At 53.0% G+C, this 20925-nt stretch overlaps 1 protein-coding gene across 1 annotated transcript in view; it reads right to left on the minus strand.

Moving 5' to 3' along the window:
* Positions 1-25: 25 nt before the first annotated feature.
* LOC102448772 (phosphatidylinositol 3,4,5-trisphosphate 5-phosphatase 2) overlaps positions 26-20925 on the minus strand; it is a 29904-nt gene continuing 9004 nt past the window's right edge. Inside the window, 25 exon segments of the mRNA XM_089781633.1 lie at positions 26-1415; positions 1729-1741; positions 1744-1788; positions 1791-1833; positions 2242-2806; positions 3326-3401; positions 3703-3858; positions 4499-4586; positions 4925-5013; positions 5657-5773; positions 6208-6297; positions 6432-6513; positions 7285-7373; positions 8135-8234; positions 8485-8623; positions 9089-9185; positions 9530-9647; positions 11486-11682; positions 12202-12304; positions 14417-14523; positions 14973-15087; positions 15711-15797; positions 17679-17765; positions 19213-19300; positions 20708-20848. Of these exon segments, the coding sequence (XP_089637759.1) occupies positions 1280-1415; positions 1729-1741; positions 1744-1788; positions 1791-1833; positions 2242-2806; positions 3326-3401; positions 3703-3858; positions 4499-4586; positions 4925-5013; positions 5657-5773; positions 6208-6297; positions 6432-6513; positions 7285-7373; positions 8135-8234; positions 8485-8623; positions 9089-9185; positions 9530-9647; positions 11486-11682; positions 12202-12304; positions 14417-14523; positions 14973-15087; positions 15711-15797; positions 17679-17765; positions 19213-19300; positions 20708-20848 (2968 nt within the window). The 3' untranslated portion in view covers positions 26-1279.

Consider the following 20925-nt stretch of genomic DNA (forward strand, 5'->3'; position numbering starts at 1 on the left):
GAGAAACCAGAAAGTGGACTCGATGAGGAGCTTCCTCCCAGCTTTGTGGTTTTATTGTTAATGAAACAGAAAGTGCATTTCACAAGAAACCAGCAACATGGAGCCTATAAAAACTCCATGTGGAAACTGAAGCTCAACACAGTGGAATTGTAGGCACATGACAGGCAGATGGGCTGCTTTGCAAACACCTTGCTGCCATCTAAGGAGATCGGGCAGTCTTCAGCTCCTACAAAGGCACCAGGTTGGACCGGGAGAAACTGTTGCCCATACCTAAGTGCATTAGACTAGAGTGTTCTCCCTCCTGACACATTTGGAGGCCCCCTGCTGTTGTCTGCTGTGGGATGTTCAGTTCAGAGCCTAGAGAAATCAAGCCCATGTGACCAAAGCACAATGCACAGCTAGCGCTCCACACTCTTTGGGCAGAGACTGGGAGAGGTGCCCAGCCAGCTCAAGCTGTGGAGTCCCTACACACATCAGCTATATCAGACTCAACAAGAAAAAGCTCCAGTGCGATGTGGCCACATGGACTGTTGCTCTCATCTCCCCTGGCTCCGAATGTATCATGCCTCCACGCTGGGGGTAAGTGGAGCAGGACTACATTCAGATTCATGCGCATCAGAGGAGAAGCCAGGCCCTTTCTGTGACTCAAAGAGGGAAGGAAGAAAAGGATGAGTTTCCATTATTGCTGGAATCTCGGTAGCAGCAGGGTCTCCTCTGTTATGTTCTGGCTTCTCTGAATTCCATGTAATCAGTGTTCCCTGTAAGCAGTGTGCTTGTGCAGCCACTCAGGAGAGATTCAAACACCACCCAGCTGATTAGCAGGGCACCCACAGCTCGGTTGTTGTTTCCATTGGTGGTGCACATTTGCACATACCTCAGGGTACATAGAAAAATTATTCCACACATGGATGGAAAAAATCTGCACATGAATGGAAAAGATTAGAGGGAACATTTCCAGTCACTCCTCCTGGAACCTATCTAGACAGTTTGGGGTTGTGGCCAGTTTCACCACAAGGCTAAATGGTCTCTGCAGAGCCTCAGACAGATATACAACCCAGGGCATTTCTGCAGCCACTGCCATAGGAAGGCACCAGAAGGCCAGTGGAGGTTGCAAAGGCAGGCAGCAAGGGGGACATTTCCAATCCAAAGGCTTAGCCCAGTGACCCTAGATCTTGGCCCTGTGTCATACCCAGGGACAGAACATCTTCCGCAGCTCACCACCCACTGCACCAGGCAGCTGCCCAGAGGAGATTAGGACAGAGGCGCCCGAATGCCAGATTCACCGTGGATTTGGTTTCACACTGGGGTCCGGCTGCAGGCTCCCACTGTTGCTCTCGTGGAGCGTGGTTTGGATGAGCTTCCTGTGCGTGGGACTCAGCGCTCCAGCTTCCAGCAGGTCCTGGTCAGTGATATTTCTGGACAAAGGAGAAAAGAGAAGGAGAGCAACTGAGGGAGAAGCCAGCAATGCAGCACGAGGCAGGGAGGACTATAGGACTCCAGAGGTCAACCACACATGGCCAGTGGACATGGAAAGACCGTGGGACTCCAGAGGTCATCTCCCACTAGTCTCTGCCCTGTGCTCTGCCGGGAACCCTCAACTCTCATCCTACCACACGCTAAACTCCTAGCTTTTGCCCTGGGGGATGTGAGCTGTTCTGTCATACTCTAGTAAGGCACAATGGCACACCTGAGCCTACACACCCTCACACGCCACTCTCCTTATGATACCTGAAGAACTTCAGTCATCCCAGCCATTTTCATACAGCCCCTCCTCATACTGTTCCAGGCCCACATGCCAATGCTCTGGGAGTGATCACCGTTGCCGCAGGGCCACTAGGAAAGAAGAACCAGGATATGGCCCAAGAGCATCACAACAGGGGACTGCAAAGTGACAACACTAGCCCCAGCTCTGTTTGTTTCCTGATTCCGGTCTTGTGCTATCGCTGCTAATTCCCTCCTCACAGATCTGCTGAGGTGTCTTCCTTGTGAAGCATCCTGCCCTGGGCCTTTCCTGAGCCAGGGAAAGGGAAGTGATGGGAGACCCCAAGCTCATTGGTGCTTGGTCACATTTACACACAGGTCTCCAGTGATTTGTGAACGAGCACCCTCCCTATGCCTGGAGCGCCTTCCAGGCCCAGCGCGAAGCCCTCGCCAGGCATGGCATATCTTGTCTTTGTGCCTCATGTCTCCCTGGAATAGGAGCCAGCTGGTGCTTTCCAGAGCGGGCTGCCCAGGACATACCTCTTTGGCACGGCTGAGTCGGGGAGTGTCCCGCTGGGACCTTGCTCCCTCCCAGCAGCTCTGAGGTGGTGGCACCAGCGCACTGCGGGTGTGGCGCAGCAGGTTCTTCCGTCCTTCTTGCTGGCTGGGGCTCAGGCAGCTTCCTGTCTTGGGGGACTCTGTGTCCACATCACTGAGGCACCAAGCCATTTGAAGGGCTGTGAGGGAACAGTCACTGGCCATCTGCTGGTCTCTTGCCAGAATGGCTGACTTGGGCCTCCTGTGCCTTCCAATCTGGGAGGGGCTGAGCTGGTGCCCATAGGAGGTGGTCTCGGGCACAGAGAAATGGGGGCTTCTCTGTGGCTGTTCCTGGGAGGAGGAGCAGGCTTGTACTCCTGTCAGGCTCTGGAGCCTGCGGCATGGATCGCGGCCCAGGGGCCTGTCTGCCTGCGTGTCACTGGCCGGACTGTAGGGAGGCTCGGACAGGCTAGAACACTGCATCCAGGCATTGGGGACCCCCTCAAATATGAAATAGGCTGGATTGGTGTAACTGCTGGCTGCTTCTGGGAGGCTGAGGGGCCGGCTCCTGAAACACACATCAGCCGAGTCAGTGGTTTTGCCCAGACAGACAGCTCCAACAGACAGATAATCCCAGTATCCTGGGACAAACCCAACCTCAGTTCCTGGCAGAGACAGACAGACAGACATCCCAATACCACGACAGACTACCATGGCACTATGTGACAGATGGACCAACAATCCTAGGTGACAGACAGACAGACAAGCACCTGCTTCATCCACTCAGAGTGCACCCTGGTTCAGAAACTAAACCAAGCTTAGTGATTTGAGCATTGGCCTGCTAAACCCAGGGATGGGAGTTCAATCCTTGTGGAGGTGATTTAGGATTTGGGGCAAAAAATTGTCAGGGATGGTACTTGGTTCTGCTGTGAAGGCAGGGGACTGGACTTGATGACCTTTCAAGGTCCCTTTCAGCTGTAGGAGATAGGCAATCTCCATTAATTTAAACTCCCATTATGAGCCATGAACTGGCAGCACCAAGCATCCTAGCAGGTTATTGGCCAAGGTATGGCATGCTGGCAGTTACCTGACAGCGCGCAGAGCTGGCTTGGAGAGGGTCGGGGAGTCGGACTCTGTCTCTTCAGTCTCAAAGCTGATCCACTCTGCACAGAACAAAGACTGTCAAGTTTCATGGGAATGCAGCACAAGAAGGTGTTTCTGCTGAACTGTCTTCCCAGATGGGGAGGACTCCCAGCTACTCCATTGGGAGCACTAAAATGGGAGGGTAGCAGGGGAGCTCCACCTATTCCAGGCCTGGGGCTTCTCCTGGTGCCTCGTGGGGCAGGAGAGATGGCTGCAGGGGAGCTCCTACATACTCGGGTTTTCCCCAGTCCCCAGGTGGCAGGGAACTGAAGCCCTTATCTCAGAAGCAGTGGGAGCAGTTCAGTGGCCTGGCTGTATTACCATAGAGCCTCTCGCGGGTGCTGCGCCTGTCCTTGGGGACTCGAACCTTCATCCAGCCACGCATGGAGCCTGTTTCTTCACCCCGGTGGAAGAGGAAAGTCTCGAACTGTTGGGGCAGGCTGCCAATCATAGATCTCATGGCAATGCAGCACTCACCTACCCAGAAACACAGCATCACCACAGGCACCACCACCACCCCTCGACAGCAGCTAGCATCACCCTCCGCCCAGTCACACATTCCCATAGAAAAAGCACTAGGAGCCGGGATGGGCAGATGCCACATGGAGCATGGAGCTGCTCATATGAACAGAGCTAGTGTCCATGGGGGTAGCCTGTCCTGTCAAAACTCAAAACTCCAGATATGCTCTTGATTTCCCAGGGGTTTAGAGAAACCATTTTCTCCTGGGGGAGATGGAGTCAGTCTCCAAGCTCACCGTGCTCACTATAGCATGTCTTCAGTGAAGCACTGACTGCCCCTTCCTGGGCCGGGCTTGGCAATCAGGGCACTGCACTAGCTACAGGCTCCCAGGCCCTCTTCATGGATGCCAGGGGCAACAGCGGCTGAAGGACAGTCTCAGGCATTGCTGAGGATACCTGGCTGCTGCCCCTGGTCTTCAGGCAGGGGCAGGTGAAGCCACAGTGGGACCTAGACCCTTCACTAATGTGGGTGCTCACCCAGATCCCACTGGTCCCCTGCTCTGGGCCACTCCAGGAGACAGCCCAGTAGGAGTCACCTTAGCCCATCCTGGCCACACCCTAACACTCCTTCCTCCTAGAGGAGGGGCTGGGCACACACCATATGACTCGCAGCTGTCCGTGCCCTTGATGCTCAGGAGCAGGTGCTGGTCCAGCAGGTACTCCAGGTCCGACAAGATCGGGATCAGCTGCACAGGGAGAGACAACTCTCAGAAGGCTGCAAACTGCTAATCCAGCCTTGCAGCCATGGGGCCTGAGCACTGAGCTCTGGTACAGAGACATCACAGTGACCCTGCTGGCCTGTCGTGCAAGAGAAAAGGCCCAAGGGCTCACCACTGGGTTCACTTTGTGTACAACAGAACATGCTCAGGTCAGCCAGGGAAAGAGAGCACCCAGAAGAGGGGGCAGAGGCTGCCACTTCTTATAGTCTGCTCATGTCCTTCTCATTCGCCTCCCCTTGTTGTGCCAGCCTCTGCCCAGGCACACGTCTGCCAGTCTGCATGCACCCTCCCCACATGGTGCTTACCACTGGGAGCTGTTTCGCTGACCAGCTGAGTTTGAGGAAGCCTGGGATGTCGCTGCTTTGAGAACTGTTCTCCCCACTCCGTTGAGACTCTGGCAAGAAATTCAGAGAATTACAAGAGCAAAGCTGTGTCCTGCTGCCAGCCTACCCACCCCCCTCTCCACCTGGGTACATGTCTCCCCTCTCGCCCTGCCATCTCCAACCTCTCCTAGGCACCGATCACATTGCCACGGGGTGAGGGGGACTCAACCCAGGACAACTCCCAGTTGTTTGCCATTGAGATAGCACTGCCAGTCCATTGCCCACAGAAAAAGAATTTCACGACACTGAACAGACTGCACGGAGATCCTGTCACCCACAGCTGAAATGCAGCCACCCCTGAGGTGAGATGTGGCAGCTGTGATCCCCCATCTTCTTTTGGGTCAGGACCCCACAGTAACAGTTACACCACCATGGACATTTCAGGTGTAAACAGCTGAAACCATGGAATTTACCAATTTTCAAATCCTATGGCCAGGTCAGTCCATTATGGTAGGGCCCTAGCAAGGAGCACAAAAGGCCAGAAGCGTGGCTTGGAGAACGGCACCGCCTGCAGCACAGCACCCGGGGCACTGACTGTCAGTGCTGAGTGTGGGGACAGCACCCCCTGTGAGGAGCCCCCTGCAGCACAGCGCCCCCTCGCACCGCACTGGGGCGCCGGAGAGCAGCCGGCAGAGACTCCAAGGGCGCGCTCACCTTCCAGGCAGTAGGAGTGGAACTCAATGTAGCACTTGCTGCGGCTGGCTGTTTTCACAATCACCTCGATGCTGTCCCACTCGATGCAGGCCAGGGACTCGGGGCTGGAGCCAGGAGCTGGCAGACAGAGAATGGCCCATCAGTGTATGCTGAAGGGGCCCCGCTCTGGCCCCAGATCTGACCCCTCAGATGGGCTGTTCCCTTGAGGACCAGGGCAGGATTTGGTTGCCATGAACCTGGAGGGTGGCAGATTGCTACTGCTTCAAAGGCAGCAGGGAGGGATCAGTCCTAGCTCAGCTCTGTCTGCAGGCTCAGCAAAATGAGCTTCCTGACTCCAGCTCCCCAGGCCAAGATTAACCTGTCCATCTCCCCACTAACAATGCTAACCAGCCCTGCTGGCTGGTGCCCTGGGGTGACTGGTGTTGGCTCCGACGATACTGCAGTGATGGCAGAACCTATTCAGGACATGTGGGGACTGCAGCACTCCTGCTCTAAACCTACCAGGGGAACAGGCTCTCCCTACCCTGTGCAGCGGGCATGGGGGGACTTACCCTTCCTAGACACAAACTGAGACGTCACTCCCACCTCAAACGTGGCAAAGACGGGCGAATGGTCACTGGTCACAATGTCATCTGTGCAGCCTGAAATGTGGAAAAGAGAGTCACGTCACTGCTGCAGAAACCCCTGTTCCATGCACCTGTTCCAGGTTGGGCGCTGGAGGCGTCAGGCTAATGGCCTGTGGGCTCCCAGGCAGCTCCCCAGGGCTCTCACTCACCATATGAGTTGCAGAGCACGTGGGTCTCAGGCCGTGACTTCCACAGGATGCGATCGCACCACGAGGGAGCATTGATTCTCACCTGCAACCAAGAGCAAAGAAGCTGCAGGTGCATGGCTGGGCCTGGTTCGAGCTACTTGCATTTCCCTGCAACCTCCCATAGCTCCAGTGTGTCTCCCTTCAGCAGGTGGCAGGTATCGTAGTCTGAGGGAGGCAGAGCCCGCACTCTGCCCCCAGGCTCTCTCCTGCAGTGCCCAGTGCTTTGCCCTGGCCCGGGCTGGCTGGGGCTGGGGCTGGGGCTGTGGCTGGCCAGCATGCCTCCCACAGGGACTCAGGGCAGCTGGTGCAAAGCCGTGCTGCCCAGCCACCTGCCGCCATGGGGGGGGGGAACATGGGAGGGGTGCTCTGGACTCCTGTGAGGAAGGGGCCACAAGGGGGTGAGGCTGGGGGCCACCAGTTGCCCTAACCTGCCCAGGGAGACTGCTATCCAGTTCATTCCCAGGGGCATGGTAAGGCCATCCCAGTGTCTCTGGCGGTGTGGGGTCCCCGTGTGACAGCACAGATCATAGCGTGAGGCAGTGTGGGCTGAGCACGCGGCTGGGAGCCCTAACCCCCGACCTACCACGGCCTCACTCTGGTCTTCCTTGGTCCCTCTATTTCTTCATGGCCACAGGCAGCCAGCACAAGGCTCAAAACAGGGGTGGCTCAAAGCCACTGTGTCTGCATCCCTGCCCTGAGTGCAGAAATGAGCCTGCTGGCCCAGCCCTATTCCCTCTCCTGGTCAGGTAGGGCCAGTCCCACATGGGAGCCCTGCCCAAATCCCAGCCCCTTCCCGACAGGCTCAGGCACTCACCCCTGTGGTTTTGAACTTCTGCCAGACATAGGTGTCCCGGGAGCCTCGCTCAAATCGGTATGTAGGGGGGAAGGAGATGTCGCCCTCACCTGGAAGTGGAGCAAACAGGAAGTGAGACCGCACTATACACTGACAGCCCAGGGCAGGCAGTCACTGTCTGCAGAGCCCATGGCAGGGTCAGAAACCCACTGCAAGACCTCCCCCACCCCCGACGCACACAAGTCTAGCAGTGCTCCTCAGCCCTGAACATCATCCCTGCTCTAGCTCTGCCAAAGCAACTTCCACCCTGGCCTGTAGCCCCTCTGCTATCCAGCCCTGGTCCCTCCTCAGCACCATGAACTGTGCACAAACATCCCCTGAGGGCCCAGCCAAGCCCTCTACCTCACTGGTCTCACCACCTGAGGCCGGGTTTCTCTGGTGCACATCGAGATTTCTGGCATGTTTAGACACTTTGCAGCAAAGCCCTGGCTGGCAGGAGACACTAGATTGCTTGTCTAGGGTAAGTAGGCCTCTGGCATTTGTGTATGGCAGGGGGCGGTGAAGCTCTTGGTCCCAGGCTATTATCTGTATCATGGCAGGTTAAACCCCAAACACAGGGCAAAGCCCCAGCCTGGCAGAGCCTGGCTGTGCTGGATGTGCTGCTGGGGGAGACCTGGAGGGTCCTGTCTCTCTTGCATTTTGGCAGTAATTGTAGAGCGTGTCCTGCCTTAAAGCACTGTTGAACTGTGAGTACAGGAGGTGGCCGGGAGGGCATGGTCCACGTGGACCTTGCTGGGGGTGAGGCAGCAGACAGGCAGGCACTGCTCTGGGAGGGCAATGTGAGCTCCCCATCTGTCCCCACTGCACTCACGAAATCTCAGGAACACCTTGTTCTTCTCCCGCTCCAGGTTGAGCTGGTCCACAGCCAGCAGCGCCTCAAACTCCTTTTTGTTCACATGAGCTAAGATGTCCTGAGAGGGAAGAGGAGAGCGTCTGTAAGTGCCAGGGCTTGCAGGGCTTTCCTGTACCCTTGCCTCAGCATGGGATCCCATGATAGGAATCCACAAAGTAGACAAGCAGCTGCATGTTCACAGTCCCCTGCCTGTCTTTGGGGCCAGGCTGGGACGAGGGACTGAGCATTCCATCCAGGTGGTCCATTCTCAAGAGGAAACATGTGGAGCACAGCAGCGAGCCAAGGCATAGCTGGGACCAGTGTCCTACCTGGACCTCCATATCAAGGCGGTAGTTCAGGTCTCCAAACCAGAAGATATGGGTGAAGCGCAGTGTGAGGTCGAAGCTGCTGAGTCTCTTGTCACCCAGGAGCAGAGAGCGCAGAATATCACTGTAGTTCTGATTCCGCCTGCATGGCACGAGGATGACACAAAGCAGAGCAAATCAGGGACCCCATGACCCTGAAAATCCTCAGGGCTCCTACCTGCCTCCACAGACACACCTGAGACCAGCCCACCCTGATCCTTCCCTGCCCCCACAAGGCCCCCTCCTCCTGTCCTCACCCATTCCTCACCCCCACCTTCAATTAGACAGTGATGATAGTGATTCTAACCTCAGTCCCCTCAAGCCAACACCTTGGCCTCTCCCTATCCCCGCAGTAGGCCGGGTAGTGTCCCAGCCCTGCACACATCCACCCCAGCCAGCTGGAAGAGCATGAGTGAGCATGTCCAACCTGGAAGGGAAGCTGAGATGAAAACTGACTGTGGCTGCAGCAAAGGAAGGGCCAGGAAGAGGCTAATGATAGAGCAATGCACTTGCCATGGGGCAGCTGAGCTGGCATTCTCAGCCCCTGAGGAAGCAGCCCCCCAATCACCTGTGTGTCTTCTCACTCCCCGAGGCCAGGTGGCAGTTCACAAACCCAAACGACGTCCCATTGAAAAGGAAGGAGACACCCACAGCTCCTTTGTTACCTGAGGAAACATACCAGGCCCAGTCAGCCCTCAGCCCTTCATGTTCCCCTTGCCAGGGGATCCTCACAGAGCCTGTCTCTTATAGCAGGACTTGCTCCCCAATAGGACCTGAGATCTTCTCAGTTCTTGCTATGACCCCCAGACACTCCCCTCTGTCCACAGAGTGATCCCCAGCTCCCTTCTCCCCGACTTCAGATACAGGCCCCAAAATACTCCCCAGATATGGCCCCGGACCTCATCCTCCTTCCCACCCTGCCATGACTCTTAGAGCATCTCCCTGCCCTGGTGCTGTCCTCTCCTCCCACACCAGCCCCAGGAACACTGCCCTTCCCCTTCTGCTGCACCTAGTGTGTTTGCGATTCCTGTTTTCACACTCGACGTGTTCACATGGCTAATCCGGTGTTCATGCTCTGGCTTCACTAGCACCACAATCTTGATGTTCCAGAGGCACTGTAAGGCAACCTGCAATGAGATTGGGAAGAGCGTGAGACCATCCTAAGCAAGAGTAGGGGAATGAGAGCGTACTGTGCCCTTCTGGCAATCACCTTACAATAGGCAACCCTCCAGCAGCTGGGCAAGGCATCCCTGCAGCCTTGTATCCAAACACCCCCTTAATGAGTCCAGGATCATGTTTGGATGTGCCGCATTTCTGTGTCTGGCCTAAGGATGTAAAAGACTAGTCGACTATCTGATAAGCATTTGCTTATCAGATAGTATTTTGACTAGTCAACTAGTCAGTATCCTGTCCCCCTCCCCCTTGCTGCCTCTATAAGATAGAGGCAGCAAAGTATGTGGGGGGGAAGGGGTATTTTAAAGTGGCAGGGCTGCATAGCGGTGCTGCCACTTTGAAACTCCCAGACCACTTTTCAAAGGGGCAGCTGCTGCATAGCTGATCTGTGGATCAGCTGTGCAGCAGCTACCCCTTTGAAACTGCCACCTTCTCCCATTTTAAAGGGACAGTGAAGCCTGGGGTCAGCTGGTGACTCCCCAGCTGACCCTGAGCTCCTAGAAGAATGCAGTGTAGAATGGAGCCCAGAGTCAGTGGGGGGACTGTGAGTCCCCTGCTGACCCCAGTCTCCATGGATTTGAAATGCACAAAAGCCCCTGCTGGGGACTCTTGAGCATTTCAAGGCAGATACCCGCGTGCAGCCCAGACAGTTCCACATTCCTTCGTTGAAATGTATCCTGGGGCTCTTGTACATTTAAAGGAAGAATGCAGAAATGCCTGTCAACTAGTCAATTAACCGCATTTTAACATCCTTAGTCCGGCCTGGACCAAACTCCATTTGCTCACTCCTGGGCTGTGGGCAAGGCCTTCCTGAGCTCTGGCTGTGGGGAGATTGCTCAGGCCTGTTTCCCAGTTCTCTGGGTGTGACCATGACTGTCAGTGCCACAAGGCCTTGTCTGCAGAGGCCACAGCCTGGAAAATGGCACCCTAACGATGAGAGAATGCATCCTGCCTAGGCAGGCATTAAGGAGGATGGCTGAGAGAGAATTCAATTCAGTGGGAGAAATTACACTCCTGATGGGGAGAGAGGGACAGAGAAGAGAGCACAGATGAGAGGACGATCTCAGCTTCCCCATCTCCCACTGGAGACATCTGTGAGTCCCTGAACTGTTCTCCAGCCCTTCATCTAACAGGTGGCAAGGGGGGTGGTGAAGAAAGCAGAAAGGTGAGGTCAAACATGCCACCCAAATGTCTGAGCACCAGATCCCAACAACAGGCTCCATTGGGGAGGTCATCTTTCCTGCTTGTCAATGGCTCTGGTGGTATGGTGAGTCCCTCTGGCTTTATCTCAAGTAGTTGGTTATGGGTGTAACAGCCCCAGGACAGTATGGACAGGTCTACACAGCAGGGCTAAAACCGAAATAAGCTATACAACTTGAGCTATGTGAACTCAAGTCTGAGCTAGAGCACTCTTCCTCCAACTTCCCTCACTCCTCGTAAAATGAGAGTTACAGGAGTCAGAGTAAGAAGTCCTCCAGCTCGACATTATTTTGACGTTATGTTGAAATAACTGCTTGCAGTGTAGACACGGACTATGTTATTTCAGAATAACGGAATAATGCTGCTGTGTAGACATAGCCTCTGTGACTGAGAGATCTACTTCTAATAACAATTATGTGAAGGTAAGGCTTTCCAATAGGCTTCAACTGAGTCAGGGCTGGAAGGCACTGCTTCTTACAAAGCCAGAGAGGATAGGTAAGGTAAGAGGAGCCGAAAGGGACAAAGGAGACTAGAGGACATGGGCACCGTCCCTCCTTCAGCATTGGGTGAATGGGGTGACCTAGTGCCATACCACTCGGAAATCTACGGACATCAAGGTCTTCAGAGAGGCTCGCAAGAACTCCACCCATTCGCGGTCCCCCAGAGAGTTTTCCTGGGTGCCAATAACATAGATGTCATGTGGGATGCAGGCTGTAGTCTCATCCTGAGTCCGTCCCAACCCCCTTGATGTCAGCCATGAAGCCATGGACCTAGGCGGTGGAGCACTACCTGAGGGGAAAGGAGAGATGGGATCAGATTGCTACATTTCACTGCCTCCCCATTCCTGCACCAACCCAAACACATTGGTTGAATATCATGGAAGCCCATGAACTGGAATCCGACTGGATGAAGCGGGATTTGGTTACCTCTTATTCAGTGCCAGGGGGGTCAAAAGATCTGCTGTCAAGGATGGAAAATACCATGACAGCTTTTGAGTTCAGCCAAGAGACAGCTTGTTTCTGAGGTTCGCTGCTATGTCCCACCACCACTGACCAGCAGCAGCTCAGTAAAAACACAAAGTGTGGCACATACATCATGGTATTGACCCAGCATAATCCAGGCAAGTCCAACTAAGGCCTGAGGGGGCAAGGGCTTCATCAACCTCCTCACCCCACCAGGACTCAAGAAGGATCTCAGAACTCCTGGGCATAGCTCCCTTTGGGAATCTGCAGGGATTTCAATTGCAGAACTAAGCCGGCATTCACGTGTGGTTACACAGGAGGTGCCTGAGATGCCCCTACTCCTTACCCATGTTCCACGTCCCAATGTACACAGAAATGAGGTCTGGCTCATCCAGGTTGGAATGCTGGATCTTCATGAGCTGCAGTAATTGGCAAAAGGCCTCTCGTTTCTGCAAGAGAAGAACACAACTGTCTGCTTGGTTCCTGACACACAGGGCAGAGTTCACGAGAACATGGTGCCCAAGCTGAGCCCCGGGTCTGTCCCTACTGAGCTGCAGACTGGTGGTGGCCAATGATAACTACCAGTCTTCAGTGTAGGGCTCATCTGTTTCACTCCAGTGCAGTGAGGGACAACGTAGGCTAGTGAGTGGGCCGCATTAGTGGCCCTCCTTCATCTCAGCAGGCCACAGGGTTGTTGTAATCAAGACAGTCTCCCGGGATAGGGTAGTTCTGCTAACTGCGCTGGTGTACCTAGAATTTGCGGGGTGTTGCGATTGACCCATAGCAGCACTTTGACTGCCTGCAGAGGGGGTGCGTGGCTCTCCAGTCAATGTTGTGTGCAATCAGCCTGCACCTCACTTTACATGCCCATGCTTTAGGTGTGTGTCACTTTAGCAATATTGGTAGGAAAAAAACAACATGGATAGACACAAGGACAAATGGATATAAGCTGGCTAGTAGGAAGTTTAGACTTAAGATTAGACGAAGGTTTCTAACCATTAGAGGAGTGAGGTTCTGGAACGGCCTTCCAAGGGAAGTAGAACCCGGATGGGCTGTATGACTCCAGGCTGCAGGTTGCCCACCACTGCTCCAGAGCAACCTTAAAGCCTCAGGGTATGTCTACACTGCCCCCCTAGTTCGAACTAGGGGGGTAATGTATGCATACCAAACTTGCTAATGAAGCCCGGGATTTGAATTTCCCGGGCTTCATTAGCATAAAGCATAAAGTACGCCTCGTTCCACGTACAGATAGTTCGGATTAGAAGCCTAATCCGAACTATCTAGTCCGTGCCGCGTATAGCCGCGCGGCACGGGGTTCGCACTAGCCGGTTTTTAAAAATGGCGGCACCGGCTTTATGCTAATGAAGCCCGGGAAATTCAAATCCTGGGCTTCATTAGCAAGTTCGGTATGCATACATTACCCCCCTAGTTCGAACTAGGGGGGTAGTGTAGACATACCCTCAGAGTGGTGGGAAATCCTGCTTTTAGCTGTAACCTGTGTCTAGCCAATGAATGTAACCGTCTCGCAACCCATTTCCTAGGAGAAGAGCACAGGAGGCAGCGCCCTCAGGACCACAGTCAAGATCACGTGGGCATCATGGAAAGGGCAATGAGAATAAAACTTCACAATGGCTGGGCTACTGGTCAGGTGAGATCATTACCAGCCAGGCCAACCAGTTTCCTAGTGCTCATGTATCTGTCTGTCCTGTCATCTTTCATGTTGACTTAATGTGAGCTCTTTGGCACAGGAACTTCTCATGGTGGGTTGTACAGAGCATAGTACTGTGGGATTCGGGCCTACAATAATAATAAACCTTAGACCCCAAATCTAGAGGCTTCTGCCAAATAAGGAGTAATGCGAGAGGAGGCCCCTCCTGCAGCAGAAAGCAATGGTGCACACTGCAGTCTGACAGGAACAGCTCAGAGTTGAAGGCTGATGATTCTCTCCCTTCAGTGCATCTCCCAGCAGAATATCTAGGTGCTACATGCAAATGCCACGGTCATCAGCCCCTTGCAAACATGTCAAGGAAAACAAGCGGATCAGGGTTCAGGATTCAGGCCCCTCTCTACTGGGTATCGATAAGCTCAGAGGCAGCTCTGTCGTCTCACGCCTGATGAGCTGCGAAGCAGTGGCGTTGCAAAGGTCTCACACACCAGCAGAGGGCAGAGCTGAGCAGCCACATGCGCACCCAGTATAGCCGCTGAAGCCCCTGGTTTCATGGTTACGTTCTGCCTCCTGAGTGCTGGGGGGGAGCCCTCACCCACCTTTCAATGATCCCTGGGGGCGGGGGAGCAGAATGCCCTGCAGCCACGTGTCACTCAGAAAGCCGGCTCTCAGGCCCCCGTGCCGCCAACATCCCCTCATTGCCCACACACAATACAGCATAAGGGGTTTCCTACCAGCCCGTTCTCAGAGGCCAGGCAGAGAGAGCCTGGATGCCAGCCCACAAGCAGGGCCAGTCCACACAAGAGGCAAACACTGCCCCGTGGTCCGAGGCCTGGCCCTAGGCTTTTACTGCAGTGAAGCTGGCAGGGAGCCTAGTCCGGGGTGGGCCCCTTACCCGTGCGTTCTGGAAGATGAAATCCCTGGTCAGGCTTCGGTGCTGGTCTCTGTCATACACCAGCCTCACTTTGCTCTGCATGCTCTGGTATTTAATCAGCTGCAAGACTGAAGACAGCCACACCGGTGACAGTGAAACACGGAACGGCACAACCCCCGAAAGCACAGCCAATACACCCCGAAGGAAGGGCACAGCTGTTGCCTCTCAGCACAGTGGGGATGGCTACAGGGGCCCTCACTTTCCCAGGATGTTGCACAGCAGGAAGGCAAGCAGCAATGAGTTTGCCAGCCAGTACGCCTGTGTGCATCCAGCAGGCTCTGGCTTATTCCTCCCATCTTTGGGATAACTGCTCAGCAGATTACCCTGGGGAAAGGAGCCCATCACCCTGGCTTCAGCCAGGCAGCCTAGTGATGGCCATATTCCATCTGTGCATCCCTGAGTGTTCTTTGACTCCCCCTGCTGCTTCCCCAAGAGGTCTTCTCTAAACAAAAGGCCAATTACCCAACAGCCTTCTGAGGCTTATGTCAAGGCAATGGAGTGAAAGGGTTTTCCCTACTTTTGTCCTGAGAGATGGTCTCCTCTGGAGAGCTGCAGCCCTTCTTTGTGATGGTCATTGTCCCAGACTCCACATCCACTGTCAGGGAGGCCCTCTGGGATTTGCCCACTTTCACCTGCAGCACAAGGAACTAGGTTATGGAGGCAGGTGCAGCTAGGCTGAGTGCAATGAAGGCAGCAACCAGGCATGTGTGCCCCTTTATCTCTGTGTCTCCCTGGAATACACAGATGATCCAGGGCTACCCCTCTCCTGGATGGGCACTGCTCACAGGGCACCCCCACTGAGGTGCTGTAGCTGCTTGGAGGCTGGCTTCCTCCACCCCTGGGTCTGAACCCCAGTGTATTGTGGCAGGTATAAACCTGTTCTTCTCCTGCTAGCTCCCGCTGTCCATTGGAGAATAGAAGAGTGTCTCCAGACTGTCTGCCCCCACCTCATATCGGCTTTTTCATTTGCCAGAAGGGGAAATCACATCCCATGTTGCCTCTGCCTATGATCCCACTGCCCCGCTGTCCCACAAGCTGCAGTCACCACATCATGTAGGGCCCAAGTCGGTCGTGCCCACCTTAGTCTCTGCCTGACTTAGGGTTGCCAACGTTCCTGATCAGACGCCATTGCTGTGAATGGGGTCCCGTCCATCCAGTCAGGAAAGCTGGCAACCCTACATGTACTGGGAAAGGTCCTATCAAAACCCCTGATGGGAGCAATACAGCAGAGCTCACCACTAAGAGATTCTCTCACCTCAAAAGATTGCACGGCCATGGGTTTGGCAGCAGGTGGCTGCGTCAGTTTGTGCTTGGTCACTGTCTCTTGCAGAGTCTTCAGCACCTACAGAGAAAGAGTGAGAGACAGACAGGCAGGTGGTGAGAGACACAGAGGGATGAGCTGCACAAGGGAGAGGGTTCAAATGCAGCTGTCTTATCTGCCAGGGAACTGAGTCTGGTGGGAGCAAGAGAGTCTGGCATGTTGCTGCAGGGCATGGCTGGGCCTTGCTGCCAAGCACAGTCAGTGGCAGGGGAACTTTGGAATTGGGTCCCAGTGAGGTACCACTTCCTGTTTGCTCTGGGTCTGCTCAAATTACAGTGGAGGCAATACCACCTACTAGTAAGAGGGAGAGATTGGAGCCCTGTGTTCTGTTCCTGGCCCTGCCACTGAGTTGCTTGCAATCAGCCACCTTCTCTTTCAATGCCTGAATCCACCCATTAGCCTTTGGGACACTCTGGCATGCTTTGACTGGGCAGAGCTGGAGCCATTGGTGTGAAGAACCCAGGCAATAGTGAGCAGCATGTGCTCCCTCCCTCCAAGAGCTCCTCCCACTAAAGGAGGTGACAAGAGGAACAGCTCATGTTTGGGAGAGCTGTCTACACAGACTGTTGGCTTTGCCATGGAGGCATCCCGAGCAACAACTTGGCTACAAATCACAATGCTCTGATCTGGGAAGAAGGTGATGGAAGGGGTCTATTTGTCTATCTCACAGGCGTGGCAATGTCACACTCCTTGTGATAGACACCTCAAGGATCTGCTGGATCCCAGCGAAGGTGAGCAGGAATTGGGAACCAGGTGACACTGTGGGCCAGCACAAAGAGCATGGAGGCCTAGAGGCAGATCTTGGTTTGTGAAACTGTGAAAAGGGAATGGTAATTTGTATTGTGAGTAATGTCAAAGGGCTGATTGGCTAGAACCTGTTAGGAGGTGGGACTAAAAACTATAAAGCATGCTCCAGGTGGAAGGAATTCCCTTCTATCTTATCCAGTGAAAAGCCTGTGCCCTTCCAGATGTGGTCTCTAATGTCTGGGAGCTCCATCTAGTAGAAAATTGCCCTATCTAGGAGTTTTAATTTATTCCAGGAGTTTGCTCAAGTTTAATGAGCTTATTTTAATCTGGAGAGTTAGGAAATATTAGCAAAGTTGCAATTAATAGCTCTTCTACCCTTCATGGGGAAATTTATAAAGGGGCATTTATCCAGAGGTTGTTGCTGTAATTCTTGTAATTTATGTTTACTTCCTCTGGAATCGTATATTATAAATCTCCCTATATTTTAACTTCTACTCTCTTTGAGGGTTTTTTGGTTGGGTTTTTTTTGTTTGTTTTTTGGGGGGCGGGTGGGGTTTGTTTGATTTGTTTTCTTTTTTGTAGCTCAGTCTGTGACAAATGCACTGCTCATGTGCCATAGTTGCAGCATGGCAAACTTGTTACCCTGTGCTTCTTTGCAGAGTAACCATCCCAAGCCCTAGCAATGCGTGCTGAGATCAGAAACTCAGGATATGTCTACACTACAGAGTTTTTTCAGAAAAACAGCAGTTTAAAAAAAAAAAACATCAATTACGTCCACACTGCATGGCGTTCTTCCGAAAGAAAATCGAAAGAGCAGAGGGGTTTTTCCAACATTCTACGAGGAAGAAGCTCTGAAGGAGCTCTTTTGGAAAAAGGCATGTGTGAATGGGGAAGACGGAGTTCTTTTGAAAGCAGAGGAAAGAGGAAAAAGCACAGGTGCCCTGCTGGCCACTCCGACCATAGTAATCACAGCTGAAATGCGAGAAAGCGTCCATTCAGTGTGGACGCTATCTTTTGAAGAAACAGATTGGTTTTTTTATGTGTTTTTACAGTGTGGACGCTCTGTTTCAGAAGAAGTTTTTCCAGAAGATCTCTTCCATAAAAGCGTCTTCTGAAAGAAGCCTGCAGTCTAGACATAGCCTCACTAATACGCACCTTTTTCTCTAGAGAGGAGAGCAGATGCTTGACAGTTGAGATCTTGTCGAGAAGCAATTCAAGGTCTGGATCACTGGCCAGGAGACCCTGAACAGAAAGAGAAACAAATTCTAATATCTGGTTATTTTAAAGCAGCAATGACAGATCGAATTGTAGTGGACATGTCCACAAACGTTGGCCAGTTTCCAATCAGTCTAGTACCCAGGGTCAATCTAGTACCTAGGGAGATCAGAACAGATGAATAATGGGATTTTTCTCCCCCATAGGTTTGATAGCCAAATTCAAAAAACTGGAAAAATTCATTTTGAATCTAAACTCATTTTTTTTTCTTAACAAAACACAAAAACTTCATTTGGTTTGTGAAATGAAGCATTTTTGGATGTTGATGTGAATTGAGATTTATTGAACCATTGTAACATTTCTGAAACTTTTGATTTTAGGTTTTCTCAGCCTAAACTATTTGCTGAATTGAACCTGAATTTCTGATTAGTTCTGGTGCTCCACAGAAGCATTTTTCAGAAAAGTTACCAACCCCCCAAAAAAGGCTCTCAGTGATTATACTTATGAAAAAAACTTAAAAAAAAAAGTTTTGCAGCACCTTTTATACCTATGTTTAGGGTCATGAGCAAACAATTGGGAAGGCCTAGAGATACTTCTCTACAGAACCAAAATTTAGAGACAGACACACAGAGGGTATGTCTACACTAGCCCCCTGCAATGAGGTTTACCAGCTAATTTGAGTTAGGGCTTTATTTCGGAATCCCGTTTCACTGCCGCATGTAGACGTGGGCAGTTACTTCAGGCTAGTCAATTTCTAAAATGGCAAACGGCCGGGAACATGCTTCATTTGCAATTTCGGTCGCCCTCATAAGCCTCCCCACATCGATCTAGGGAGCTAGTGTAGACATACCAGAAGAGAGTTTAGCACAATTAGTACCTCTGTGTAGGACTGAGGGGCACAAGCAGAGCAGGTCTGGGCTGAAACTTCATGGAGGTTTTTGGCTCAGGACACAGGTCCCTGCTGCCATGCAGATGCTTCAGGTCAGTCCATCTGAGATGTTCCAGATCAGATCCCTAACCTACCCCACCACCAAAGTATTTTTCCTCCCTCAGGTCTCCACATTGCAATTTTCAGCCTTCACTGTAGCAGCTAGCCTGCTGCATCTGAACTCCCCCTGGGTTGGAGCTCTAGCACTAGGTTCATGAATAGGGTTGTCAGCCCTCCAGGATTGGCATGGAGTCTCCAGGAATGAAAGAATAATCTTTAATTAAATATTATGTCCCGTCATGAAACCTCCCAGAATATGTCCAAGCAAAACTGGCAACCCTTTTAATGAATATAGGCAGCTGTCTGAGCCTCACTTGAAGAAGGGAGCCTCATGCCCTTTTGGGTGCTGATATGCATGAAAATCAAGCCCGGACAATGAAATCTCCCCCGGATCAACTCCCCCCTCCAGCCTGGGAGACAGAGACGTGTTGACACCTACCATGAGGCTTCCTTCCCTAGGCCAACACTTGGGAATGGAGGACTCACCTGCTCTCTTACGGGGCTCTGAGGGGAAGCCGGAGGGTCAAACACTTTGGCCAGAGTCTCCAAACCAGCCAGCGTGAAGTCAATCTCACTGCAGAGAGAAGAGTACCGAGTAGGGAAGATGTGTGGTCCAAGGAACCAGTTGCTAGGACACATCTGCTGGCCCCATGCCAGTTCCTGACAAGCCACTGGGTGCACCTGTTCAGAGAAGCTGGGTTGGGGAGCAGCAATCCCATACTAGACCCCTCTGTCTTAGCCCTGGGGACTGCCACAGTGCTCAGAATAGGACCTTCCCATCAGCGAGTGCAGCAAACCAGAAACACTTTCAATGCCAGTGGAGCCTAAGCAGGATGGGGCCTGGGACTTCACAAAGCTCAGGGGGTTAGCATCAGGCAGGTACAATAACTGCTCAAGAGGCCTCATCACCATGCACTGCAACTGCACTCAAAATGAGCGGCTGCGGAGGGCTGGATCAAACATGCCCTTGCCCCTTTCCTGGTTTGCAGGACTCTGGGAAGCAGCATGGGAGGCTAGTTCAGGCTGATACCAAGTCTCCAATCTTGGGGCTCAGCTGCCCCAAGTCTCCAATCTCCAGAGATGGACAAAGTCTGCCTGCAGCATCTCTCCAGGGCCTCTGGATTTAAAGGCTTTCATTGCAGGAGGATCCTACACTGTGATGTGGCTGGGATTCGCGGTGATTAGCTGCTTAGGCACTTGAATCTGGATACAGCCACCACGGGAGAAGGATAATTGGCAAGGAAGGGGGAGAAAGGGATGTCATTAGGGCTGAGGCCAAGCAAAGGAAACAGCATGAGCTTTTCCATCTGTGGATGAGCTTTAGGAACCCCACACCTCCAGCATCCACACGAGAGGAAAAAAAATCACATAGGAGTTTTGTGGAGGCCACTAGCTTTCAGATGCTCTGGAGGCAGGAATTGGACTGGCTTCCTAGTAAAGGCCTTGTGCAAGTATAACCCACACACGTACTGTGGTTCACTGTCCCATGCAGTGGCACCTAGACCACAGCAACAGTAAGACCACGAGCCCTCCAGAGCAGAGGCTGAAAGCCAGCTGGCTTTTAAATCAAAGGATAGAGGCTCTTATACTAAGCTCCAGTGGTCCCAGGTTCAAATCCGCCTGGTCGTGGTTATACAAGCTCCCTCCTCACAGTGGGACTTTCTTCTGCTTTGTTGGCTAGCGGGTGCTTGTCTGTACCCCGCACACACAAGACCCCCAGGAGAAGGCCCCAGCAGAGGCCAGCCTCCCAGGGACAGTGTTAGAATAGCAGATAGTGTCAGCACCAAGCACAGATGAGATGCCCAGAGAAAGCACATGGAGGGCCAGGTCAAGGATATTTAAACTAGATCCCCTGTCCCTCGAGAGCAGACAGGAAAGAACAATGCAGTCCTAGAGTCCCATAGGTTTTTCTGCCTCTGACTAAGATCAGTCTGTCTCCAGTCCCAGTCCCTTTTCCTTTCCCTTTCCCTCCATTGCTCACCTGTGCAGCCCACGGCAGGCAGTCACTAGGGCTGTGCTCAGGTATCGCAGGTGCAGGTTCCCATTCCTCAGGGCCTCTAGGTCAAGATGTAAGTGGTGGCTGAGGTACTCGGCCATCGATCTCTTGAATTCGCTGTCCGGGCTGCAAGAGGTGGGGCTGTGTGAGCATGCGAGTGCGTTTCTGATTGACAGCCCTGGCTGCCAGCTCCCTCACTGTGC

The sequence above is a fragment of the Pelodiscus sinensis genome, chromosome 13, assembly GCF_052426305.1.
Source record: "Pelodiscus sinensis isolate ZL-2025 chromosome 13, ASM5242630v1, whole genome shotgun sequence".
Classification (NCBI taxonomy): domain Eukaryota; kingdom Metazoa; phylum Chordata; order Testudines; family Trionychidae; genus Pelodiscus; species Pelodiscus sinensis.